This window comes from Hyperoodon ampullatus (assembly GCF_949752795.1).
Source record: "Hyperoodon ampullatus genome assembly, chromosome: 14".
NCBI classification, from domain to species: Eukaryota; Metazoa; Chordata; class Mammalia; order Artiodactyla; family Ziphiidae; genus Hyperoodon; species Hyperoodon ampullatus.
Window position 1 is genome coordinate 54,987,080 of NC_136927.1, and position 27,160 is coordinate 55,014,239.

Sequence of the window (27,160 nt, forward strand, 5' to 3'; positions counted from 1 at the left end):
AACAGCCAGAGCAGATTTAAAGCAGATTCTTTGTGGAATGAAGGAGAGGACACACGATCACCTGGTCCCCGGCTACACTGGGAGACCCCGAGCCCCTGGGAGCCGGAGGCCGGGGCTCCGAGAGGGCTCTGGCAATTCCTGAAGGCAAAGACAGTGCCGGCACTGTTCCGTCCTCTCTCTCCCGCAATTACGGAACTTGTACAAGATCAGATCTCTGCTTGGCAGTTGGCACCAGTCTACGGCACCGAAACCCAACAAGGTTTTCTTTTTACTGTTTCTCATGGCATCGTTCAGGATCGGGCTCCCAAAAAGCCAACCATAATCACTACAGTTTTGCACCTGAATTCAGGCCACAGGCAGGGAGCAGCAGACCCTGTGTTTCCCTCTAAGATGTTCCAGCACTTGTGAGGGTCCCTCACTGTGTTTCAGAATGTCTTCTGTTCTTGCCCTTACGCCTCTGAGTGAATTTAGTTAAATGAGACAAATGAATTGAGACTCCAGGGCACTTTGAAACATGCATAGCTTTAAGCAGTCCCTTATGCTTTAGATGTCTTTACCTTCAGGTCATATGAAAAATGCCCCAATTTCATGAGCCTTCCATAAACTTCTTTTTCTTTCCCACAGAATGATGCAAATGGGTTTGCAAAGCCTCCTTTTCTCAGGTATGTTACTTTCCTCCACAAGGGCCCTCCCCCTTGCTCAGCCCAGGAGGACTGGGCTTGCAGGATCTCAGTTTCCCGACCAGGGATTGAACCCAGGCCCTCGGCAATGAAAGTGTGGAGTGCTAACCACTGGACTGCCAGGGAAGCCCACCGCTCATTACAGAACTATCAGAGCTTTAAACATTTCTGACAGAGGGCAGCGTACCTCTCTGCAGTCCTGTGTGGGGCGGGGAGGTGGTGGTGGGAGAGCCTTCTAGGACAGCGGCTGCATTATTAAGTGCCAAATGCAACATGAGGCCAGGGGAACCCCCTTCTGGATCAGGTAGATGCTGGGCAGGCCCCACTCCCAGAGGACCCCCAGGCCTGAGGCTTTCTCAGCATCAGGCCCCTCTGCGGCCAAAACGAAACAAATTAGCAGCTTATAATGGGCGCATGGAGAGAACTGTCACAGAACAAAACTTTCATGTTCAGAAAATGTCTGGGATTTATATAAGCTATATAATTTTACAGAGCAAGAGCAGGAGTTACTAGCTCTTTTTCTGAACCAAATCCCTGTCTTGAAGTATTTCTGCCAACAATTTTTTTCTCCCCCCGCCTCCCCAGCAGAGAAAATCCCTTTGCTACTGTGAAACTCCGACCAACGGTGACAAACGATCGCTCAGCACCAGTCATTCGATGAAGAGGTGGGCCCAGATTCTTCTGGTTCCCCGTTCGGTTCTCGCTTGGGAAATGATAGGTATACGCGTGTGATAAGTGCTGTCCTGTTGTAAAGCTGCACAGGAGGGTGCCTGATTTTACATGTATTCCACTTGAGCAAATCAGTGCATTTTCTAATTTAACATAGTTGGGTTTACATATTTCTGTCTTTAAGATAACTCCGTCATAGTTTAGATACAACTCAATCATTTAAAGTATTTTCTTCCTATTCTGTTCAAGAACTGTAAATTTGGTTCCAATCCTATTGTATCAATTTTTAAAATATTCTATGAATTTTTTTTTAATAGCCAGAATAAGGGACAGTCGATGCTTCTGTGACTGGCTTTCTGAACCTGAATGCAAATAAGATCACAGTTTTATTTTATAAAGCATGTGCTCTCAAATAGCATTACGATGTTTAAAGAAAACACTGTGTAGATTTGCATCCCAGCATGCAAATAATCTTAAGCAATATAAATTATGAGAATATTGTATAAAATTTAATTTTTTAACTTAAAAACTTTTAAATGTTTGCTTAAATCAAATGCAGCCCTACCCGAGATAAAGCATCCCACAAGTTCTCGTGATCTAGACACAGCGCTAGGGCACTGAGAATTCACCTGTCCCCTATCACAGCCATGATATTAGCACTTGAATAATTTCTAAGAGGTACTGAATTTGGCGTTCTGAGTTACCAACTGGAATACCAATGAAAACATGCCAGGCCATGCTACATGCGGGCCTGGCTCGCAGGGTAACACATGCATCTGGGGACTCCGCATGTAGAAACCCAGGGTCCTCTTGCTAAGCTAGTTGACCAAAGCTGCCTCCATCACTGATTTACTCTGAAACCTCTTGGGGTGCAAGTTTCTCCACTTTTCAGTCAGGTGCTGAAACTGCAAACAGCGCTGCTGAAGCCAGGAGGACCTCTGGGAGCCGGGGGAGGGTAGTGGGAGGCTGCACCTCGGCTGAGCCCCACGCCGGCCGGCGTACCCGGAACCTGCGCTTCTGCAGCGGCGAGGCGGAGCCAGTGGCAGGGTTTATCTCTGGCTGTCAGGGACTACGCCCAATTTGGAGGAGAGGAGAGAGGTGATGAAAACTCACACGCAGGCCATCCACTGTGTGGGGGCAGGGGAGGGGAGCTTGTTGCTGACCACAGCTTTTGGCTTTGCCATGAATATTATTTTTCTGTAAGCTTGAAATTGGTCAAGGTCAAATGCAGGTAAACCAGTGTAAGCATGTGACGCTTTGGGTTCTTGGTCCCGTCTTCCTCCTGGCTGGTCGACTATGACCCCTTGGTGGTGGGGGTCTGGGGCTGTGGGAGGGCTCCCAGGACCCGCAGGCTAAGGGCATCTGTCAAGCAGCACACTTGTCTTTTGAGAGCAGACCCGTCCACCAGCCAAGAAAACACAATCAAATTAGTCACGTGGCCCATCGCTCCTCTCACCGTTTGACAAGAGTAGGGTTCACAGAAGCCCTTCATTTTCAACAGTGTGGAAGGAGTGAGGTGTAGAAGCTTGTTAATAAGGGAAAGGGGCAGGGGGTGTCACACCATGGCCCCGGCCCCCAGAGCTCCGCTGCTGGGGCTCTTCTGGCTGTGTTTGTTAGGCTAGGTTACAGGGATGGCACAGGTCCTGGGGATTATCAGATGCCACTTGCAGGCCCGCCTGGCTCACCCAGACCCTCTACACCTCCACAGAAGGGACGATAGCCGTCACTTACCTGCGTCACACAGCACGGGAGGCCTTGCCTTAGGTCCTGGGCACTGGGGTGCGTGCTCTGTAAATGTCAAGGTATTAGGTTTCATTATTATAATACAAACTTGAAAACAAGCACATTTTTTGAGCTGTAAATGCCTACTGAGGAATAAAAGAAGGTCGGTGTGAACTGGATAATGTTGAAGCTGAGTTAGGAGAGGTAAACGCTCTTCTCTATTTTGTATATGTTTGAAGTTTTCGTAACAAAACTTGATTTCTGTAAGTGGCAGTGTGCAAACACTGAATAAGCAAAACCAGGTAAACAATGGTATGGATCTCATTTATTTAAAACAGTATTTCTCACCTTTCTCAAAGTGAAGACTGCGAAAAGTAAAAGCAGTGCTTTACTGAGCTGTCGTTGACCTGGGAGCGGTGCCGTGCGCGTCCACACTCCCGACCCCCGTGCCCTCGGCTCCAGCGCCCAGTCCACCCACCTCCCTTTACAAAACAGTCCTGAAGCTGAATCCCATGAAGCTACTGTACACGACATTTACATTAGAAAAAGAGAGCTGGGTGTGGGGAAGCCAGGCGTGCTGTTCCCTTTAAGTAAAGTTTGCTCCACAGTTGGGGCATCGTCGCTTCCTCAAGGCAAAACAGCAGATGAACCCAAAGGGGAACAAGACGATGGCCAAGAAGATGCCCAGGAAGGTGAAGGAGTCCTCCAGAACCCCGACCCTGCGGAGAGAGAGGGGGCACGCGGGTTAGGGCCCTCGCAGACCCCAGGCCTGCCGGCCCAGCGGACCCCTGTCCCCAAGGTGCCTCCCGCCCACGTCCGCAAGCCTAGGTGCCTCCAGGGCTGGGGCGCCGGTCGTGGAGGGAACGGCCAGCTGCCACCAGTCGCTGCACAGAAAATGTGAAGAGGAGAGAAGAGCCGCTTGGGAGGCACCAGCACCTACTGATAAAGGCAAGAACATCTGGCTGCCATATAACCTGCCACATGTTTTCTCTTACAAAACGAGGAACAAGAGGCAAATGCTGGTTTCTATAAAAATTCTTACGTCTCTGAGAAGAACAAGACCAAGAAACCCAAATCACTTTAGGCTATTTTTTCCCAACGCTGAAAAGTTTTAGACTTATTTTCCCATTCCCTACAGGGAAATTCCAAAAACAGTGATATTGGATTTTGTGTGATTTTTATCGGTTTGGGTGGGTGGGGCAGATTTTAGTGAAAGACTAAAATCAGCCATGTTCACACCATGTTCACACAATGTCACTTATCTTGAGAAATTTAATCTCAAAGCTTCCTCTTTGGAAAAAGTCACGATAACCTTCAACATGCACAGTACATAATCCCTCGGACCGCTAGGGGCCATCCCCCCACCATGTGCCCACGAGGGCACCACCCCGGGTCTCGGGTCCTTTTCAAAGGTGCCGAAGCGGGGGAGCAGGAGCCCTGTGCTCAGCTCCTCCGGCGACGCCCAATGATGCCCGCCCCCCAGAAGCGTTTCTCTCCCGCCCCACAGGCCCAGCCCCGCCCCAGCTGCAGCGCAGAACCAGTGCCCCGCCCTCGGGCCCCCAGCCCATCCCCCCACGCACACGCCAAGGTCCTTGGGCTTCCTGAAGCCACTTACCGTCCTCAAACATGGTAAGGATCCTTTATGCCCACGACCCTCCTCTGGCCGCCTGTGTGGAGAGGAGGAAGGTTCGGCCCAACCAACAAGCGTGGGCGGGGGGGGCAAACAGAGCTGCGGGGGCCCAGCGAGGGGCAGCTCAGCCGGGACTCCGACTCCAAGCCCTGCCCCGGAGGAGAGCGCGCGGGAGACACTCCACTCCCGCAGCACCTCCCAGCGGGCCTGGCCAGCGGGAGCCCTGGAAGCGCTGCAGAGAGACCAAGGGCGGGGGGTCTTGGGGACCCGCCTCACGCCCCGAGTTAGTCGAGGAAAGGCTCTGAGCAGTCCTGCAGCGGAGACACCTGCTGAGCCCAGACTCACGGACGCCGCCCACAGGCCAGGCCCGCCCCAAGGGAAAGCGCATCAGCTGGCCAGCATCTGTCAGCAGGGCCGCCATTTCTGGCCCAGACAGTATAACACAGGCTGTCGGGTCGCCACGCCGTGTCCCGTGCCCGTCCAGACCCCACCTGCCCCAGCTTCGAGGCCCTCTCAGGCCAGGTGGCTGAAGAACCTGCTGAGAGAGCGAGCACCTGAGGCCACGCGGCCGAAGTAGGGAGCGGGGGCTTCCAGAAGGCCCTGAGCCACCACCTGTGGCTCCACACAACGGAGGCCGTGACGGGCTGCCCCGGGGCCCGGAACACGCCTGCTCTGTGCAGTCGCTGCCGGCAGCTCCTACACCTACTGGTACTCATCAGGCCACCTGAGAGTAACTGGGGGCGGCCAGGCAGCCGGGGACCACTCGGGGAGCCATGGCCCCATCTCCCTGCTTCCTCCAGGCACCGAACCAGGTTCCACCTACAGCTGAAATCCCCAGACTCAAACCGGTTTGTACGTTCGGTTAGAATGTCCAAGGGAGGAGAAGCACAGGACAGAGTTGAACTAGGCCTCACAGCTGGGTCACCTGCACCAGCTGAGAACCTTCTGAGTCACCAGGGTGCCTCATGTCCCCTCCAGGGGCCAATGAGGCCCGAGGACAGTGACTACCAGATGCTCTGTACTATCTCACCTAAGGATCAAAGCTGTTCAGAGGCAGAGCTTAGAACCCAGTGTGTCCACTCAAAGGCTCCAGGAGATCCCAGGAGGAGGCTGGGCCCAGGTGGGGTCCCGCCCTGCTGCCCTTGGTGCCCTGGAGGGCACCCTGTGCCCCCTGGCTGGAGAAGCCCTCCGAGTGGCGGCCGTCTCCCCACAGTGGAGGGGCGGGGCTTGTCCTGTGCTGCCTGGTGCCCGCGTCCGCGTGAACTGGCCCGTCTGCGACTCGTTCCTGTCCTCTGGGGTCAGGGGTCAAACAGCAACAGCCCCCCATCTGCCTCTTCCCTAATTCTCCACCCAGACCCCAGACCCTGGTCGACACTGTCTAAAGCTGGAGGAAGCCCAGGAGGGCCAGTCACTCTCATCCGGGCCCTCCCCACCATGAGGCCAGTGGACTGGCCCCGCGTTGAGCACAGCTTTCCAGCAGCAGCCAGACCAGCCGGGGGAGGCCCTGGCAGCCCAGGCAGGAGGAACACACTCCCTCATTCCACAAACCTGCAGTGCTTTCTGTCCAGATCCATCACTCCCTCGAGCCAGAGCAGAGCAGGCAGCTTGGGCCTCCCCTTCCCAACACCCTCAGTCAGGAGTCCGGGTTTGATGGGGAGAAACCCCACGCCCTCTCCCCCGTTCACCTCCAGCCCACCCCAAGAAGGCGGCAGAGCCAGGCCGTTTCCCTTCAGCAGCCAGGGAGGTGGGCAGAATCCGGGCCCTGCCAGCAGGTCTGCTCCACACTCAGACCTTCCACGGAGAACCACGGCCCGACCCGCCAACGTGGCTTCCCAGCCCAAGGGACCTGCTACCCGCAGTCCACACCTCTTACCCACAATTGCAAATGCCAAAAGCTCTGAACGCAGAACTTCTTTATAAGTTTGTAACGAACCCAGCTGGCAGCCACATGTGACCTGAACTGACGTGTGGCCTTTTATAGTCTTAATGTGTCCCCTTAATGGGAATATTTGTGTCTTGCTGCAGAAATGTTAACATTTGACCATGGGTACTGCCCAAACCTCAAAAGCAGTGCTGGCATGATTTACTGTTTTTAAACATCCAAAATCTTCTGAACTGAGAACACAATCTGGTCTCTAGGCCAGTCCTGACGCAGCAACAGCAGGCTGCAGAGCAACTGTCCCTCTGGGACCACGTAGGAGGGAGGAGACCCCCTGCCCGTCCTGCCAGCCTCTCCTAAGTGGCGTGGCCTCTCTTTCTCTCCAAGCCCCTCAAAAGCCCTCACCGTTTCAAAGAGTTTCACCTCTTCATCCATTGGCTCAGAATCCAAACTGAGCAAGCGGCTCCAGCTGTGGTTAAAAGGCCCCTCCCCCATTCCTGAACAGTGGGGGTGGGGAGGATATAGAAACTGGAGAAACCTGGGAACTGATTCTGAAAACACTTCCTTAACGGACTCTGACCTTATGGGGAGAGTGGTCACTCGATTCCACTGACACCCATCTGCTCAGGGAGCTGGGCTGGGTGGGGTCCCAGGACGAGCGCAGTGGAGACCCTGCAACCCCCATGTCCCATCCCATCCTCACCACCCCCCGTTTCCTCACAGCGTCCTCCCCGTCCCATCGCGTCCCCCTTACACGAAGCTGGAGCCCGGAGCCTTGTTCAGGCAGCGAGTGGCCTGGCCGGGAACAATCCAGACCCCAGCCCAGGGCCTCCCTACCCTCTGAGCCCACCCCCCCCAGTTAGTGCCACCACTGCTCCCAGCACAAGGTGGCCTCAGGTCAGGATCTGCCGCAGAACAACCCCAGACAAGCCGAGAGAGGGGAGCAGAGGGCTTCGTGCAGGTGGCCACGAGCCTGCAGACAGGCAGGGGCGGGGCATGATGCCCCACAGCACCTGGCCAGCCCCCTCCAGAGACCAGGTCATACCTCGCCCCCAGCTGTCCCACGGTCCCACAGGGACGGGGAGCCGCCGGCCACTCCAGGGGCGCTTCTGAGCAAGCCTGCGGCCGGGTAGCCCAGAGCCTCCCCAAGCAGAACAAATGCTGCAGGAGGCCTGCAAGGGGGGAAGGCCTGCCTGGGGCTCCGGGGGCTCCCCGGGCTCCCCGGACCCCAGGCTCAGTCCAGGCACATCTGGACGGAGAGGCCCCGAGCGCTCCCAGGCCCCCACGGTCGGCACGGCCTGCCCGCGGCAGCCCGGGAGCCGGGACCGGCTGGCTCATCAGTGCTCGGGGCCGGAGCCCCGGCCTCATCACTGTCCTGACCTCTGGGCAGCATCTGACCTCCACGGCTATTCCTTGAGCCCCTGTCTTGGCTTCCAAGACCCCAGCCGTTCCTGGATTCCCTCCTACCTCTTTGGTCACCCCCAAGACCGAACGCCCAGCGACGCCCAGCGGGAAGCCGGGTGCAGCCAGGCCCCGCGCCTCGACGCGCCTTCCAGCCTCCGACCCGCGCTGCCCAGCGCCCTCTGCACAGGCCCTCCCACTGCAGCCCCGGGCCCCCAGACCCGAAGTGGCCTCATCCAGGGACAGCCCACGCCCCAGAGAAGGACAGCTTCAGAGAGGCCCGAGGCCTGGCCGAAGCCCCACCAGCCAAGGCTGGTCCACAGGGGCCGCGGGCGGGCAGGGGTGAGGCGCATGCTCAGTCTGCAGGGGTAGAAAGAAATGCTCTCATAGTGGCTAAAAAGGGAAGATGGGGTCAGGCTGCTTAAGGGAAAGCTCAGACGGTGGCAAAGTGACAAGTGGCACAGGCCTCTGACGCCAGGCCTCACTCAGAGGGAATCACAGACGTGTGACTTCGGCAAACTCCTGCCAAGCTCCCAGGGAGGGACGGAGCCTGGCGGGCTGGCTGGGAAGGAAGGAAGTGTGGTCACATGAGAAGCCGCTTGTCTCCCAACCCTATGACGCCGGACAGCAGCCACACGGGCTGTCCCCAGGGACTAGGCACCCTCTCCCCAAACCACCGCGGAGCTTCCTTGGAAGCACCCGGCCTTCCCCTGCTTCCTGCTGCCCACCTCCCCGGGCCCCCAGCCCACTCTTCGGCAGCAGAGGGCACTGCAGGCAGGGGGCCGGGACACCCCTGTGTAAGAGCCCAAGCGCCGGGAGGGCCCTAACCGCCGGCATCTGTCCTCAAGCTGACAGAAGGGCCCACGGAGGACACGTCCTGGCGGGAGTCAGAGTGTGTGCTCCCCACCCGGGCCCCAGACTTGTTCTCAGAGCACCTGCTCCCCGTCGTTGCGCCCACCACCCAGAGGCCGGGAGGACGGCGATCCGACAAAAGGGAAGAAACGATCCCGGGTGCAGGCGCCCACCCTCAGCCTTCGAGCAGCCCTGAGCCCAGACCCCTCCTCAGAAGAGCAGAGAGACGGTGACCCACATTCTGCACGTTGGGGGCTGAGAGCAGAAGCCGGGGCCTCCGCTGTGACAGCCCCCACCCCAGGGAAAGAGAGGAATCAGGGGAAATGCTCCCCGTCGTGCAGCAGCCTGGAAGCTCACAACCCTGGGGGATCCGTGCCCCGTAAACCCCACTGCTGGTCTCCCCTCCTCCACGCTCAGGGCCTTGAGCCAGCAAGAGCCTTGGACCATCCTATCAGACACCCCATCTCCCAGATGGGGAAACGGGCCCAGCTGGCAGCTGGCAAGGCCAGGATCTGAGCCCAGCTCGTCTGGCAGGCTGGGCCCTGCGGGGAGACGCTGAAACCCCAGCCAGAGGGCTCTGCTCCAGGTGCGGCGCCTCCTCAGCTGCCAGCCTGAAACCCCTCCTTACACTTAGGATATCGCTCGGAACCCCTCCCGCCCGGAAACAGGCCTTTGGAATCGCCCAGCTAGGCTCCTTGGGGACAGAAGGGCCGTGCACACAGCAAGGCTCTGGGCACCCGGAACCAGCCTCAAAGGCAAGCACAGCGGGTTTCCCGTCGCCCACCTCTCTGTGCAACTTTCCAAAAGGATTCCCAATGGCTCTCTCCACAAGGGACCAGCCTCCCAGGCCATGCCCCCCATCTCCAAGCCCACCCACATGCCCCCAACCCCAAGAACTCTGCCGCCTACAGGTGCCCGGTGCAGGGTGCAGAGAGCTCCTCTCCGGAGGCAGCCAGCTGTCTCCCCTCCCCCTTCACATTCTCCAAAGGCCAGAGTATCACCAGATGTGTCCCAAGAGACACCTGCTTAGGGTTTGCAAATCAAGATCCACCTGGCCGGCACGCAACCCAGAGGGCTCTCCCCTGCCCACAGCCCCTTTAGGAAACTCACGGTTGGTTCCGGGGGTCCAGCCTCCTGCCCTCACTTCCAGACGTCCCCCCTCTTCCCAGGCCCTTGTCTCCCCACACAATTGACCCTTGTGACTCAAACTGTTAACTTCCCTTCGACTCCACTCTGGGCGTCCCTGATACACTTTTGAAATTAAGCCTAAGTGTAAACCAGGGCTTCTCAGTTCCATCTCACGAACTCCAACTTCCTCCGCCACCCGCCTCTCCACCCAGGCTGAACACCCCGTCCTTGCCAAGTCTGCCCTGACTTTCTAAACTGTCCATGCAGTCGAATCCACCAAGGGCAAGGACCACGTCTTAACCGAATTTGAATCCTCAGGACCCACACAGAACAAGCCTCTAACAGCTGCCTCTCAGGCCCTACAAAAACAGAAAATTCTAGAGGTTCAAGGTTGAGAATCTGAAATATCGCTCCCACCCCAAAGAACCTCGGCGTTGCTGCCCTTATGCAGGTAAGGGCCCTGATGGCATGAAGCAGCCCTGACACCGGCTGCTCCCCTGGCCCCCTGGCCTTCCAGCTCCTCTAACACGGGCCACCTGAGTCGGTCTCTCCTGCCCACGCACTTCAAACTGACCCTCCCGCGAGAAGAGAACCTTCTACCACCTTCAAGAATCAACCGCAGAGCAAACTTGCAGCTCCCAGAACCGGGGATAAGGGGCTGCCAGTCCAACTGCTACCATTTCTTCATCCCACCCACTTGGGACTCAGTGGCCCCCAAAGCACGCAACTCCCCCAGGAAAGAGAACCCAGCCCCCTCTGCCCCATGAAAGGTGCATGGACCCAAGGACCACTGAACCCACTCTCTCCCATGCCCCAGTGAGCAGCCTGTCCCAAGACTGACCGTGTCTCCAAACGACGCTGCCTTTATGAGTTTCAGTAAGTGTGCTCTTAGAGGTTTCTGGGGCCCCCAGGCCCGTGACATACCTGCAGACAGGGCAGCCTCCAACGACAACGATGGAATTGGCAGGGTACCGGGTGACATTTCGACTGTGGATGTTGTAGACCCTGGGGTGGTGCGTGGGTAACCCTGTGGGCACGAAAGCACATCAGAAGGGGGCAGGCAGGAAAACGCGGGGAGTCAGAGGTCTACTTCTCCTGCCCTTCCCCTCTCCCCACCAAAAACTCGCATCCTTTTCAAAATCAAGACAACAACAGCGTCCACTAAGTGCCTACTATGGGCTTTATCAGGTGCTAACTTGCAGACAGCATCTCATTAATAAAGTTAATTTGCAAGGAGATGGTGATGCTTCCCGGGAAGGGCGAGCCGGGCGCGCGCGACCGCGCAGGTGGGCTGAGGGCCCTCGGGCAGCACCCAGACTCGGGGTCCCGACATCAGGTTCGCGGAGCGGAGACTGCCCGCCACCGGGTCTCCCCTCGGCCGCGCCCCCGCCGCAGCCGCGTCCGGAGAAAAGTTGGTTTCGGGGTTAAAGGTCGCCACAGAACTCCGCCCAAAGTTTGCTCCCGGGGCCCCGGGCCCCGCCCGCTCGGCCAGCCCCGGTCCCGGGCCGACCCCCACCCCGCCCCCCGGGCCCCGGGCCCACCTGTGACGAGGTAGGGGTAGGGCGGCGGCGGGGCGGCGGCGGCGGGGATGGCGCCGTAGCCGTGCGGGCCGCACGCGAAGTCGCCCTGGCCGGCCTCCAGGTTGTAGGCGGGCGGCCGCTCCTGCAGCAGGGGCTTGTGGTCCATGGCGGGCGGCGCCCACCGCGCCCGGCCCGGCTCCTGCTCGCGCTCTGACTCGGCTCCTACTCGGACTCGCGGGGCGCCCGGACGCCCGGCGGCGGGACCCGCTCTTCGCGGGCGGCGGCGGCGGCGGTGGGGCTGGGCCCCCTGGAGGCGGGTGCCGCGGGCTTCCCCCCGCGCCTCCCCCCGCCGGTCACAAGACCCGGATCACGTGGCGCGGCTCCCGCGGGGGGGTGGGGCGGGGCGGGGCCGGCGGCGTCTTAAAGGAGCCGCGCCCGCTCTCAGCCGCCCCGCGGGCCTCCAGTCCGGGCGTCCCGACATCCGCAGCCCCAGACCTCACACCGCGAGGAAAGACCCCGCCCCCACGCCGACCCAGAGACGCCGCACTAGGGGCGTGACCTTATGGCCTGTCGATCTGTCCCTCCCGGCGCTCCTGGCCCGCTGGGCCTCGGGGGCCCGAGCCCAGGCCCGAGCCCACCCACCACTGAGGAGGGCTGAGGCCTGGGGGGCAGGGGCGGCCCGGAGGAGGTGCTAGGCGGGGCGAGTCCCCAGGCTGCCCCCTGGTTGTCACCGACCCGGGCAGAGGGGCCGGGGCCTCCGCATTCTGAGCGACCCTGTGAATCGTGCCTGCTCGTGCTCAGCTGGTGTTCAATTCCTCGGTTTTCTTTTTGACAAACTAAATTCGGTAATTTATAGGGGTTGTGGCCACTGATTACAAATTAACTCCCCTGTTGGGGACAAACCCTAAATATCGGGCACCGCTGTGTGGCAGGTTCTGTCCCACTGTTGCTTCTCGGTTCGGTAATCTTCACGGCAACCCAAGGAAGTACTGACCCCTGGTCCACAGTCCGGAGACGGCTCAGAAGAGGGGAGTGACCTAGACTGGACCGCCAAGGCCGCTAAGTCCCACGCCCTCACGGAAGCACTATGTCACATGCTAAGAGCTTAATGGTTTTGTAATAAAACTTTAAACAAACAGATGTGTGAGCTTCAGGCCCTGACACCCTGTAGCTCCCCCTGCACCCCTCCCGGGCCTTTTGCAGCGTTTGGGGTTTCCCAGCCTTTCTCACGTGACCCGCACTTTGATCTAGCTCAGGGACAGCTCTCAGACCCCGCCTCATTTTCAACTTTTCTTAAGAGACCATCGAGATTCTTTATCCCAAGTGTAGCCCAACAATCCAGTGGGAAGGGAGGAGGGGCGGCCGGGTGAGGGCCTGGCTGGCACTGGGGGGAAGAGCCAGGTACAGAATGGAGGCTGGCCCCGAGTGGCCAAGGACTTCCGGCCAGCAGAGGTCCTGGCTACGGTTGGGAAGCCCTGCACTCCAAGGGGCAGCTGTGAGCTGTGACCAACCATAGGGTGAGAGCAGCCAAAATCAAGACCGCCCCCCCCGCCCCGTGCCCTAGGGAAATCTGAGGCGCGAGCCCAAGCCTCACCAAGGAGTGAGGAAAAGTGGGTTCGGGGCAGGCCTCCTAAGATTCGTCAGCTGTGGACACTCCTGCGGGGCCCCCATCCTTCCCCGCCTACCCCTCAGCCTTTCCTATCAGACTCAAGTTAAGTTGGCAGATGTCTCTTCAATTTCAAGGTTAATTTTCCCTTCCCCACGTGTCTGTGTTTACAGATCAAACTCCGAAGAATCCATAGCCACAGGCTCCCTTCTCTTCCAGTAATCGATTTTCGCCCCCAGCAGTGGCCCCCAGCTTGGAAATCCGTCTCAGTGAATGACAGGATGTGGGACTTCCCAACAAAGCAGGCCCCTCCCTGTCATTCCTTCACTGAGCCGAGGGTGACCGGCTCTCCAAGCTTCCCCCAAGCAAGGCCTGAGGGGAACAAAGATAACTGGCCACGGAAAAGGAGCGGTCCAGTAGGAAGCCTCACTACAGCAGTGCAGCAAGCGAGGCTTGAGGGGGGAGAGTTAGAGGTGCCCGTGAACTCTGGGTGCCCCGGGAGTGCCCCACCTGAAAGTATGGCCAGCAGTGACTGGTCCCGAGGGACCAGGGGACGAGCATTCCAGGCAGAGTGAACTGCGGTCCCAGAAAGCATCAGCTCACTACCTGTTGAGACTCTAGGTCACCTGGTGCGGCCGGAGCCCTGGGAGGGGGCTGAACCGCTGGGAGTTGAAACAGAGAAGTAGGAGCATCAGATCTATTAGAAAAATGACTTTGGCAGCAGCGTGAAGGGTGAGAGGTGCAGGGGGATCAACGAGGAGGGACAGCTGCAGGGACGGGGAGGAGAGGCCAGGTGCGTGAGGTGGAGAGCCCGCTAAGGCCTGGCGACCGCCTGGCTGGATATGGGAGACTCACTCAGGACGCTCGGGTCTCGGGCTCAGGTGACAGTGGTGCCAAGACCCGGATGTGGATCAGGAGGAGCCAACAGGAGGGGACGGGGCGGGTGGGGAGGCTGAGGGGCCCGGGTGGACTCGGAATGCGCACATCCTGAAGCGACACCTAACCAAAGGCAAGTGTACGCATCCGTGAAGCACTAGCCTTCAGATAAAGACCTGCGCCCTCTCAGTGGCAGTTCACCCACAAGTATTTTGGAGCAGACACTCTGCCCCTGGAGGCAACAAAACTGGCAACATCCTGCCTTGTGGAGCTGACACTCCAATGGGGTGGGGCCGGGCCGGTGCTGCAAAGTCAGCGGGTGGGCGGGTACAGAATGAGCAGGTCAGGGGCATAGGGAGTGAGGCAGGCAAGGTGGTGCAGTGAGTGGTGTGCGATTTTACTTTGCTGTTCAGAGAGGCTGAGCCAGTAGGTGGGCAGAGTCTGGAAGGAGGTCGGAGAGCCAGCCGTGAGGAGGCCGGAGGGACCAGCTTTTGTGTGTTTGCCAGTTTGCTGGTGTTTTAAGGGAAAGGGGAAGTAACAGCACAGTTTGTAAGTTGGGGGGAACAATTGGATGCAGAGGAGGGGGGTGTGGGAGAAAGGGGGGAGGAGGAAAAGGGGTGTGGGGTCCCTGGCAGAGTCCCAGATGAGCCACCCACAGAAGCGGGAGAAGGCGGAGCACGTGGGCGCTCGGGCAGGTGGGCAGGAGGCGGGAGGGGACGGTCGCTTCTGATTGCTTCTGTTTTCTATATGAAACAGGAAGCAAGGCCAGCCTCCAGGAGTAACCTCACCTCCAAGCTACTTCCTATCTCAGCTCATCCTTGGGGCCATCCTGAGAAGTAGGCACCAACATCCCCCAATCGCTTGACGAGGAAACCCAGGCACACAGAGTTTCCGTGACCTTTCCGCCGTCTCCCAGCCACAGAAAGTGGATCTCTGGATCCCTGATCCAGCACAGGTGACCCTAACGATCCCAGCACGTGGCCTCCATGACAAATGCATGAGAGGAAAGCCAGCCACTGTGTGCTGATTTTAACAGAAACACTTTCTTCTTGAAGAAGGCTTGGAAACATACCTTCCTCTGTGCATATTTTTCAGGTCTCTGAAATTCTGCTCCCAATCCACTTTTATATCATGCATACATTAACAAAAGAATTTTTTAGCATTGCCAGTTCCATAGAAGTGAGAATATGATTTTAACTGCTATCTGTACATGTTTTCGCTGGGAGCACTCAGCAGGGGACCTTGTCGGGTAGGGGACGTGCTGGCCCCTGGCCAGGGGGCCAGGGAAGGTGCCACTGTCCTCCAGACCTTGACTGTCACCAAGGACTGTCCTCAGATATAGCCAAAGGAAACCAAAACCGGGACTGCACCCTTTCTGGCAGGCTTTGAGAAGTGCTGATAACCCGTCACATGGGCTGCTTGCACATCTGAGAAGCTAGCACCTCACGTGGTTGGGATTGTGGCAAAAATAAAGTAAAATTTAAAAAAAGGAAGCAAATATCATTTCCAAATTCAAGGCTGTAACTGATTACAAGTGCCTGGCTTGGAGAAAGCCCTTGCCAAATATTTGCTAAATGTTTATCTTAGATGAACACCAAGGTTTCCGTTTGATGGCAAGCCTTACAGTTCTACCAGGAGTATCTTTCTAAATATTTTAGAAATTAAGCACAGATGTTTTTACACAACACAAATGACAATTTCATGCAAATCACGAGGTCAGTCTTATCACAAGTACAATACATGGGCAGACCTCGTTTTAGTGCACTTTGCTTTATGGCACTTTGCAGACCTGCATTTTTTACAAGTTGAAGGCCCGCGGGAAGTCTGTCGGCGCCACTCTTCCAACAGCATTTGCTCACTTCATGTCTCCGTGGCACATTTTGGTAATTGTCCCAATATTTCAAGCTTTTTCATTATTATTATCTTTGTGATGGTGATCTATGATCAGCGATCTTTATGTTACTACTACGACTCACCGAAGGCTAAGATGAGGATTAGCATTTTTTAACAATAAATTATTTTTAAATTAAGGTATGCACATTTTTTTTTAGACCTAATGCTATTGCACACTTAACAGACTACAGTGTGCTGTAAACATAACTTTTCTATGCACTGGGAAAAGAAAAAATTGTGTGACCCGCTTTATTGCGGTGGTCTGGAACCAAACCCAAAATACCTCCGAGGTCTGCTTGGATGTATTACTATATTTAAATCCATACTACGCCCTTCAGTCTCTAAGAGGTGGTCCTCACTGCATAATCCTGCTCAGCAGAACACACTTACTTGTGCAATGAAACACAGAAGCATCTCTTTAAGTCAACATTTTCTAGCAATTCTCGCAAGAACAGAGAGTAAGTTCTGAATAGAAAGTTTCCAGCTAAATAAGTTACCAAGCAGCTGTACTCAAAACCTCTGAAAACACTGCAGTATCAATAGATGTCAGTGATGTATCTGGACTAACGATGAGCTAAAACACAGAAGTCCACACATTTATGGCAACCACACGCGAGATGAACTGAACGCCTTTTACATCTGCCACATTCAGAGTAACAGAACAGGGTGCTTCTCCAAGACTTCTTGACTGAGGGCAGGGGGAGTCCAAGAAAACTTCAGCCACATTTGGATGCTGAGGAGGCATGTGGTCCCCATCCTGACGGTTCTACAAACTCCCTGTGTGACTTGGACAAGTCACTTCACCTCTGGGAGCTGGGCTTTCTTACACGAAGATATCCACCATCCTTTCAGAAATACAACAACGTCTCTTCTGTGGGGGGCAGTTTTACCCCATCACCTTCCAGAATGACAGAATCGCCAATTCTAAATGGAACTTCGAGAGAGAAACCAACGTGTATCCTGCTCCTGCTATGCGTTGGACGCTGTGGGGACTCATACTTCCTATCAAGGCCGTGATACTCAGGTATCACCCCCAACTTGGAGGAAAGAGGCCACCTCCCCACTGAGCTGGGTCCACTGAACCCTTTGTATCTTATCTCTGCATCCCCAGTGCCTGGAACGTAGTAGGTGCTCAATGAATGTCTAATGGAACTCAGGGTCACTTGCCCAGGTGAGGGTTCAAACCTAGGTCCTTCTGCCTCCAGACTGAGCTCCGGCCCAGAGACTGTGAGGTGTGTCCCCCACACCACCCCCGCCCCCACTTCAGGCTAGAAATAGGTCTGGACCATTCCAGAAGGCCATTCCTGGTTTTATAAAATCAAGAGTGCCCAGATAGTAGGGGAGACACTCGTTAAGATGATGACTGCTCTTTGGGACTCACTCGGTGTTTTCTGTGATTACAGAGTGTCATTCAGGCGAAATGATGGACTGCTCAAGTTTTCTACCCTCTGCCAGGCATCAGTGAAAGTTACTCAGATTTACAGAAAGTACTTCCCTTTGAAATCTGCCGCCAAGTGGACTTGTTACCATTTACCAGAGCACTGAATTTGGTGACAACCAGGCATCTTCTTTGTTTGGGGGCAAGCAAATGACCACTCCCAAGCTGAGGGGAGAGGTCACTTCCTTAGGTCAGGGCGGGACCTCTGTGGGTCACCCAACCACCTCCCCTCATCGTGAGTGATTTTTAAGGGGCCCTGCGGGGCCTGGGAGAGTCTTGGTCTCCTGCTCTCTCGGTCATTAGTCTATTCTGCCACATAACTCAGTTTTCCTGTAGGCCGCAGAGGGAAGCAGAAGAAACCATGTCGTCATGGGGCCCTGGCTTTGTAAAACAAGTGGCCCGGAAGACTGCAGAGGGCAGGGGTCCTCAGGAAGGAGAGGCCGCCTCTGCCGTGAGGGCCCCCCGTCCCACCCCACCTGCTCCATACCCTCCTCCGGCCAGGCCCACCCTGGGCCCCCTCTCCAGCCCTGTTCGGTGGCTCCTACCTGCTGCCTGCACGGTGGACATGGCTGGCTTCAGTGAGATACCCCTGGGCGGTGGGCGGGAGCCTGAGGACGGGGGCCAGGAAGAGTCCCCTTACGCTCCAGCAGAAGATGGGCAGGGGCCAACATGAATGGGTGATGGAGAAGGCCACGAGGGCGGGACAGGAAGGCCGGGAGAGCTGGGCTGGGCCGGGCCTCTTGGGGGACAGAATGCTGGCTCACAATCCAAGATTCTCAGGTTCTGAGCCTGGAGTCCCGCCTCTAGGAAGAGGCTCGAGGTGCCACCACCAGATTTCACCCCTGGGAGCCCGGAGGGTTTGGCGAGAAGCCCGTTTAAGAGCACTGCCCAGGGGATCCCTGATGAAAACCATAACTGATGGTCTGTAGGGGCGGGAGAGCCACTCAGGTGACGACAAAATGTGACTGGCACCAAAGACAAAGGCCCAGCGTCAGGCTTTTTCCCGTGTCCCTATAAAGTGTCAGCAGGGACTGGAGGGGTGGGGAATGTTGACACGAATAACCCCTGAAATTCCAAGAGCCAGGCCCCCCTCAAATGGGGCCACTGTTCGTTCACTTTCGCGGGTTCCTCCCTTTACTTTCTGAGGACAAGTTCCTTCTGCAGTTTTGACAAAGGCCCAAGGAAAGGGGAGTGGTGTCATGCACCTCCGCCAGGAGGAGGGGGTACCCGGGGTCTGTGCAGGGAGCTGGCGGGAGGACCCCGGAGGCGTGCACTCTGTCCAGGGCATGTCCTGTGCTCCCTGGGCTGCCCGTACTTTCAGCTGCTGCAGGTGGAAAGCGGTAACAGGTGTGCTGTGTGGGAGGGTTCCCAGATGCTTACCATGAACCGCCTTGACCAAGGAACCCGTTGGCAAACTGAGCTGTTACCTGCAGTTCACATCCTTACAGCGAGCAGAGCTGGGTGCTGTAGACTAAGTTTTGGTCTTTGGCGCTACCCACTATGTAACCCTTACCCCTCTTTCATTTAGGAGGAGTGGCCTTTAGTGAAAACAGGTCTCCTTCCTGTCTTCCTACCTGTAGCCTGTTGGGAGGTGTAATCGTGTGGTCTTTCTTTTAAAGGCGACACAGCCTGCTTTTCCATCTCAGGGCTGCGGGTCCTGGCCTCTGTCACCTGCAGGCCTCCCATCTCTCCAGGCGCCCCTCACGCCATGCCTGAGAGCCTCCACACTCAGCACGCAGGCGCCAGGAGGCCAGGCAGTCTGGGGTCCGCTACTCCGTCTCCTTAGCCTGCAAAGGAGGAGCCCACTCGTGACTCAGTTTCCTCAACTGTAAAATGAGGTATTAATAGCACGTACTCATCCGATCTTTGTGAGAGGTCCAGGACACGGCACGTGGCACCAAGTGAGCGACCATCAGCCAAGTGTGGTTATTGCCTCTGAGCACTGGCTGCTGCCTGGGGCCCCTGCACAGGGCAGTGGCACGTCAAGCATTGACATTCGGTGAGACCTGACCATCCCCCTGCTGCCCCCCACCCAGCAATCTTGGTGAATGGTGTGGAGTGGATCTTGTCATCTTTCCTGTCAGTTACATGCATATGTAATAGACTAGGGTTGCCTTTTCCCCACGTGGGGACATGTTCTGTCTTGTTGGGTAATTTGTTTTTTCCACTTGGAGATCTTTGCTTCTCCTCTAAGATACCCATGATCTCTGTCCTCTGTCTGATCCATATACGTCCCTGCTTGTTGGAAGGCCAGGTCCCCCAATTGGGACCCCATACCCAGATCCCTTTCACTTGCTGATGGGGTTCCCAATTGTCCCAGGAGCATCCACACTCCCTGCACTGTTTAATGCTCAATGTAACTCTCATGTCCAATGAACCAAATTTTACACATCTTTCTTTGTTTTGCACATCTAAACAACAATTACAAATACATTAAAGTAATTCTCTTAAACAATGTAACCTGCAGTTATAAATATGGCATGGTTGATTCTTTCGAATACTGCAAACACCTCAGACAGCAAATAAAGCTTATATTAATGTGATGACTACAAAACCAATTTCTTACTCCAAATATCAACATGATGGATTTAACTAACATCTTCGTTATTTCCTTTATTATTTTTTTCAAATACCTTTTTCGGGTTACAGTTATCTTTACTTTGATAATCTTCCAGGATTGACGGCCCCAGAGAAGAAGAATACCATCTCTAATCAGCCGAGTTAAGGCATTTTGGTTATAGATGGAGTAATTCCTGGATAGGGCTGGATCTAGACGGCTCTTCCCAAGGCCATCAGTTGAAAGTTGCTGTTTATAAGTAAATGCCATTTGCTACATCGATCAGATTTGAAAGCTCAAACCCTTCGCGTAGGTTTTAATTCTTTGCCGCCTTGTGTCTCCCCTAAAACGATGCATTTGTAAAGTCTTGCTTGGTAATACAGTATTATGTAATCCATCTTTGGGTTTTTCTGATCAACTAACCTGGTCCTGTCATTACGAATTAGTGACTTATCTGTTAGCATTATTAAAGTTATGTGTGTCTTATTAGTATTGCATTAACATTAGCAAAGCGATGTAAAAATTCCATCGCCCAGAAATGAAGGGTTTAATCTTCGTGGTTAAGTTTTCTCTTTAGGACACCTGGGGAGTGCAGGATCTGGGAACACCCTGCTGCGCCTGCCTGTTACCTGGCTTCTGTGTGTGAGTGCTGGGGCAGACCCCTCCTGGTTCTCATGAGTGACCACCAGTGTGGACACTTCCTGGTTTTTGGGCGCCACTAGCTTTGTCCCTTGGTCCACGCATTTACCAGTTTCTACTTACACAGACAGAAACAAGTACACAGCATCCCTTTATAATCGGGGCGGGGCAGGGGGTGGACAGCACACCTATACATTAGCAGCCGCCCACTGTATTAGTTTTCTGTGCTACACAAGAGGACCACAGGTTTAGCAGCTGAAAACAATGCCCATTAATTATCTCACAGTTTCCGTGGGCCAGGAGTCTGGGCTCAGCTTAGCTGGTCTTCTGCTCAGGGTCTCACAAGGCTGCTATCAAGGGGTCGACCAGGCTGCATTCTTACCTGGAGGTCTCAGTGAGGAGAATCCGCTGCCAGGCCCATGCAGGGTGTTTACAGGATTCATTTCCTTGCAGCTGATGACTGAGGGTCCTGGCTTCTTGTTGGCTGTTGGCTGCCCTGGGATCTAGAGGGTGCCCCCGGTCCCCAGAGGCTGTTCACAGCCTGGCTGTTTGCTTCTGCAAGGCCAGCAGCAGAGAAATTTCCTAGCCTCAAAGAGCCAAGTCTGTCTTCAAAGGGCTTTTCCCTAATTAAGCCAAGCTCGACCAGGATAATCTTCATTTCGATTAATTCAGAATCAACTGATTGGGCACCTTAATTACACCTGCAAAATCCCTTTCTCTTTGCAGTGTTCTGCCAGCTAGAAGGATGTCACGGGTCAGCCCCCATTCAAGGGAGGGGGCTACATGAGGGGCAGAGATCTCGGGGGCCACTCTCCCCCATCTTCTGCAGTTACAACTACCTTTGTGCACACATCATAGTAATGGTTCCCTTTGGAGTTTCACTATGAGCTTGTGGCTTTGCCGTAGACCCAAAGGCCATCTCCCTCAAGGTGTCCTGCGCCAGGTCTCCAGCCACCTGGCCTCCCTGCTGGTCCCGGGCCTTTGCACTTGACGTTCTCTCTGTCCACTTCCCTCTCCCCTAAGAGAGCCACATCCTCGTTCCTTTACTGTATCTCTAGCCTCTGCTAAACTGTCGCCCCATCAGAGAAATCAGAAAACCGCTCAGAGAGGCAGCAGTGTAGGGGTCAGGAGCCAGGCTCCAAAGGGTGAACCCCGGCTGCCTCTGGACCCACCGTGTGACCTCCCACCCTGAGCCCGAGGGTCGTCCTTGGTCAAGTGCGGACAGGGGTCTGGGCTCTCATAGACCCCTGGCCCACATACACAGTTATCCAACTGACTCCTTTCTACCTGGGATCAAAGTGGCTCCTTGTGTGGTTTCAGGGCAAGCTCACCTGCCTTCTTGGTGGTCAGAGGCCCTGGCGGGGGATCCCATGCTGCTCCCGACCCCTTGCTGGTCCTTTTCACTTTCTGGAGGAATTTCCTTTATGAAGTTTCCCTTAATTTGACTTCCTTCGGATCAGGAGACATATTTATTAGGTAACCTATGGAAGGCTCTCAATACCTAAATCAGATTCATCCTCTCTCTCCACGACCTGCCACCTCTCACCGTTCACTATTATTTGTCAAGTACTTACCATGATGCCCAAAGAACTACACCAGCCAGTGAAGTAGCTTGTCAAACAATCCCGAAATTCGCATTCCTAAAGCTTCCTTTAATAGATGAGCTTTATCACTTGGGGAGAAAGAGGCGTGACCATAACTGTAAAACATAAATTGGAAAAGAGATTTCACACAGAGTACTTGACCCCTAAAATATATACTTGGAAATACAATGGGGGACCAGAATAGAGGAATTCAGGAATTTTACATGAAAGGCATTCACGGTAGCAGTAAGATACAGCTGGTGTTTTAGGAGGGTAGGCAGCAAGCTCTTTAGAGCAGGAGCCTGGAGTTTTTCTCTCTGCACCTGCACATTTATTGGCTTGAAAGTAACTGAAGAGCTGCTGCTGGGACTTATTTTTGTGAGGGAACCTCAGGAGCTTCCTGCAAGTGGTCTCCAGTCCAGGCAGGGTGAGTTCTCTGTTCATGTGGGATCTGAGACCAGCAACCATGCAAGGGGGTGAGAATGCTGCCACTGGTGACCAGTGGTCACCACCCGTCCCATCCCCCGGGTCCACAGCAAGATGGAAAGGACAGTAAAATTCATGTACATAGCCCTGGGCATCAGTCTCAGCCCTGCCACTGAATGGGTCTATGGGACGCCTTTTTTTTTTTTTTTTTTAATAAATTTACTTCTTTATTTTTGGCTGCGTTGGGTCTTTGTTGCTGCATGCGGGCTTTCTCTAGTTGCGACGAGCGGGGGCTACTCTTCATTGCAGTGCACAGGCTTCTCTTGTTGCGGAGCACAGGCTCTAGGCGCGCAGGCTTCAGTAGTTGTGGCATGCGGGCTCAGCAGTTGTGGCTCACGGGCTCTAGAGCACAGGCTCAGTAGTTGTGGCGCATGGGCTTAGGTGCTCCGCGGCATGTGGGATCTTCCCGGACCAGGGCTCGAATCCGTGTCGCCTGCATTGGCAGGTGGATTCTTATCCACTGCGCTGCCAGGGAATCCCTAGTGGTCCGGTTTTGAACATTCTGTGCGAGTTTAGTGCCGTTAGAAGCTCCTCAAACTGCTGTCGACCAGTAGCCGTCATGTGGCGTAGCGCAGGTAACACATAAAGCGAGCAGAAGGTGAACCCTGCCTAAGAAGCTTCTGGCAGATAATAGAGAAATACAGAGACCCATATACCAACAGGTATATAAACACTAGGGACTGAAGGTATGAGTGCAAGTTTTATTTTGCTTCCTGGAGCATAGCTTATGCTAAGCAAATTACCCTGGGTCTTCTTTTGGTCGACTCCTGACCCTTGTACTTTACCCCTGACCTTATCAGTTTCTCCTCCTTAACCCCTAATTAATTGCCTTTATACACACAACTCAAAAAAAAACCTCACAGGTTAGTCTTTCCTGCCTTCTAACGTATTTCTCTCCCCCCTCTTGGACCTTCTCAGCTCCAGGTGAAAAGGTCTCTTGACCAATCTGAACTCCCAACAGTGCCTGCACGGAGCCTAACACGTAGTAAGCACTCCTAAAATGTTTGTCAAACGAGTGCTTGACGTGGCTGTGTTTACATGACTTTGCATAACTGGGCGAGGGTCAGGCAGCTGGGACAGTGACTATCACTGGCTTCCAGGTTTCGCTCACTCTTTGTCTGTTTGCTTTTAGAGGCTTTGTAGGTTTTCTCTCAGACACAAAAACATCATCCCTTCACTTCAAGGCATCGTCGCCTGTACTTGGATGTGTGAATCTGGACGTGCACATGAACTCTGAGTTGCATTTTTCTACAGACCGTTTCTGCAAGTTTCCCTTTGCCAGAGATGGGGGAGACAGCACATTTTTAGCTGCTTCATCTAGCACCGTAAGTATCAAAGGAAAAACGAAAGTGTTGAAATTAATTTCGTTAGCAGAGTGTAAAGGAAGGACCTGTGCGGTGTGGGCCACCCCGGGAGCTGGGCACCACCGGCTGAGCAGTGAGAAGGGACCTGGAGAAGGCAGTCTGCCCAGGGTCCCGCCCTAGGAGTACCAGGCTCAGGGCAGACATCACTTCAAACAGTGATTAACAAAGAGATATGCCATCAGAGAGTTTAGGAGCAACCTGGCCTCCTCCATCTGGCACATGGCGGAAAGCCTACTGCGTCATGAGAGGGTGAAGACAGCCACGCACAGTGCTGGTGGAGGTGGGGGTGAGACGCAGGGGGCTGAGATGTGTGCAGGTCGGTTCTGCTAATCTATACCCCCTTTGTTCGGGCTCTTCCAACATTTTTCAGTGCGTGACTTACCCATTATCTGGGGGACTGAGGGAGGGATATTCATTCCTTTAATAAAAATTGAGTACCTATTGTGTGTTAGGCAATGATAAAGCCCTGGAAATTCCAATGTCAGTAAGAAAGGCACTCCCTTGGAGATCTCACAGTGTGGTCAGGTAGACAGATGGGAAGACAAACAATTACGATACAACATGTGAGGGGCTAGAATGGAGAAAGTACAAAGTATGAGGGCGCAATAATGCAGATCTGCTTTCCCTTGGGTTCAGTAAGACTTGACCTTTGATCTCAGACTTGAGCCTGAATGAGAATGGACAGTGGAAGAAGGAAGGTGGGTGGGACGTTGGCACAGTGGGAGCTGCGTGGGGGAAGCCTAGGGGTCTGACGGAGTGGGGAGGGCCCGCATAGGGAGCTCTGCCAAGGCTCAAGCTTATAGGTTCACGGGAGACGAGGCTACCACAAAACGTGGAGCCGGCGGGGGGAAGCTGTTGGGAAGAGCCTGAGCTCTTGCCTGTGGCTGATGGGCAACCACTGGGAAAGTCTAGCCAGCCCATCCTGGCATCAGTCCAGCCATCCCTCCCTGTCCCAAATACCAGAATATACACGGTAACGTCCGTCACCTTGAAAGCATCTCTCCATCAATCATTTGGGAGGGTGCTGGATCCAGGGTTGTTTCTAAAGTGTTTCTGGAACTTCCACTAAGCAGTGATGCAAATGGCAAGTGCACCAACCCAGCTACACAGAGATGATAAGGATAATACTAGGAATATGTGAGTGCTCTGTGGGCGCCAAGCACTGCTGTAAATGCTCCACATGCACTTTCTCACTTCATCCTGCCTTCAACACAAAGAGGCAGGTGGTGGTGTTATTCCCATTTTGCTGATGAGGAGGACACAGGCTCAGAGGGTGAGTGGCTCACATAGTAAGTGATGGACCTGGAACCTGAACCCACTGTGTCTGGCCCAGAAGAGAAGTGGCAGCGTTAGGATGGAGAAGAAACAGGAAACGGGGACTTCCCTGGTGGCTCAGTGGTTAAGAATCCTCCTGCCAATGCAGGGGACACGGGTTCAAGCCCTGGTCCAGGAAGATCCTACATGCCGCAGAGCAACTATGCCCATGTGCCACAGCTACTGAGCCTGCGCTCTAGAGCCCGTGAGCCACAACTAGTGAGCCCGCGTGCCACAACTACTGAGCCTGCGCTCTAGAGCCTGCAAGCCACAACTACTGAAGCCCAAGAGCCTAGAGCCCGTGCTCCGCAACAAGAGAAGCCACCTCAATGAGAAGCCCACGCACCGCAACGAAGAGTAGCCCCCGCTCGCCACAACTAGAGAAAGCCCACGCACAGCAACGAAAACCCAATGCAGCCAAAAATAAATAATTTTTTTAAAAAAAGAAACAGGAAATGAAAGTTAAGATAAAAAAGCATAAATAGGAATGAGGATAATCAGTTGTGGTGAGGGCAGAAAAATGCAGACCTCCTGACAATAACTGAAGAGTCAGCTCTGCGAAGGCTGGAAGGACTGGGGGGTGGGGGTGGCCGATGGGGAGGAACATGGGTCCCCAGAGAGTCCACTGGGTCAGACCCTGAATCCAGGAAAACTGGCACTGAACTCTGTCACAGCCCATGAGCACTGCAAGAACCTTGGAGAGTTCCGAATTCACGCTTCTTCTAAAGTACAAATCAAGGCCAGAGAGAAGAAATGGCTACAAAGTGTCACACACAGAACAGAGTCCAGTGGTCTCGACTTTGAGACTAAAATGTTTCTGCAGACTAGTGGCCACTCATGCTCCTGCTAATATACCCTAATTTTCCTCTGAGGAACCACCCCCTCTGTCTGGCTGAGCCCTTATGCTAAGGGTCTTAGCTCAGGCTGCTACAACAAAAATAGCACAGACTGGGGACTTAAACAACAAATATTTCTCACAATTCTGGAAGCTGAAAGTCCAAGATCAAGGCACCAGTAGAGATGAGTAGAGATGGCATCTGGGGACAGCCTGATTCCTGGCTTGAAGACACAGCCACCCTCTTACTGTATCCTCACAAGGGGAAGAGGCGTGAGGTCTTTTGCGTCTCTTCTTATGAAGGCACTAGTCTCTTCATCAGGGCTCCACCCTCATGACCTAATTACCTCCCAAAGGCCCTGTCTCCAAATACCATCCCACTGGCGATTAGGGTTTCAAGGTATGAATTCTGGGGGCGGGGGGGTGACAAACATATCATCCACAACAACCCACATCTCCAGACTAAGCCAGTCCACAAACGCCATTCCCTCATTACACACAAGACTCCATAATGCCATCCAGGGTGAATCAGAGGCTTCTGCCTTTTCTCCCTCTGGAGTCAACCCATGGGGGGCTTCCCCAGTGCGTCCTCAGGAAGAGCAAGAACCAGAGAGGAAGGGAGGGAGACTAGGTCCAAGTGACACTGCTTCAGCCTTTCTGTCTGGCTGTGCCTGGCCTTTCATCAGTCACATCTCCTTTTTTTACATTTTTCTTTCTCCATCCCAAGATCCACGTACAGCACTTACACCAGAGCCTGGCACCTAGCCAGCGCTCACATGGCAGTATTACCATATAAGCTACCTCGAATTAGGTTTTCTGTCATTGGCAACACAAGAGCCTGAACAAAACGGTGACCTGTTATTGCTACCACACCATGCCATAGTCACAATTTCTCCCAAGAAGGTTAAAACTTTATGTGTACTCAGACATTTCAGTTAGATGGAAACCACCTAGACACCTGTTTCGATGCCCGAGACCAAGCGCCCAAAAGCCGGCTCCCCTCCCCCCTCCTCTGGTCCCTGCAGAGCCGCGCACCCAGGCACCTCCCTACCTGGCCCCTCTCCTCGCCTGCGGCCCAGAGAACACAC

The 27,160-nt window shown here is 54.7% G+C and overlaps 2 protein-coding genes across 3 annotated transcripts in view; one reads left to right on the forward strand and one right to left on the reverse strand.

The window, feature by feature from the left end:
- BAIAP2L1 (BAR/IMD domain containing adaptor protein 2 like 1) overlaps nt 1–1,341 on the forward strand; it is a gene marked incomplete at its 3' end in the record, with an annotated part of 84,891 nt that extends 83,550 nt beyond the window's left edge. Inside the window, exons 13-14 of the mRNA XM_079718459.1 lie at nt 625–662; nt 1,266–1,341. Of these exons, the coding sequence (XP_079574585.1) occupies nt 625–662; nt 1,266–1,341 (114 nt within the window). The remainder of the gene's footprint in view (nt 1–624; nt 663–1,265) is intronic.
- Nucleotides 1,342–2,044: 703 nt separating this feature from the next.
- On the reverse strand, nt 2,045–11,778 carry BRI3 (brain protein I3). 2 transcript variants are annotated; one of them, XR_013811221.1, is made up of 4 exons: nt 11,503–11,778; nt 10,886–10,988; nt 3,420–3,790; nt 2,045–3,137 (listed from the first exon to the last, which is right to left on the reverse strand). XR_013811221.1 is itself a non-coding variant. In XM_079718460.1 (3 exons), exons 1-3 carry the CDS (start codon nt 11,645–11,647, stop codon nt 3,658–3,660), a joined length of 381 nt encoding a protein of 126 aa, XP_079574586.1. In that variant the 5' UTR covers nt 11,648–11,778; the 3' UTR covers nt 3,377–3,657. The 2 variants fall into 2 exon arrangements, 1 of the variants encoding a protein (XP_079574586.1); XM_079718460.1 differs by lacking the exon at nt 2,045–3,137 and having other exon boundaries at nt 3,377–3,790.
- Nucleotides 11,779–27,160: the final 15,382 nt, after the last annotated feature.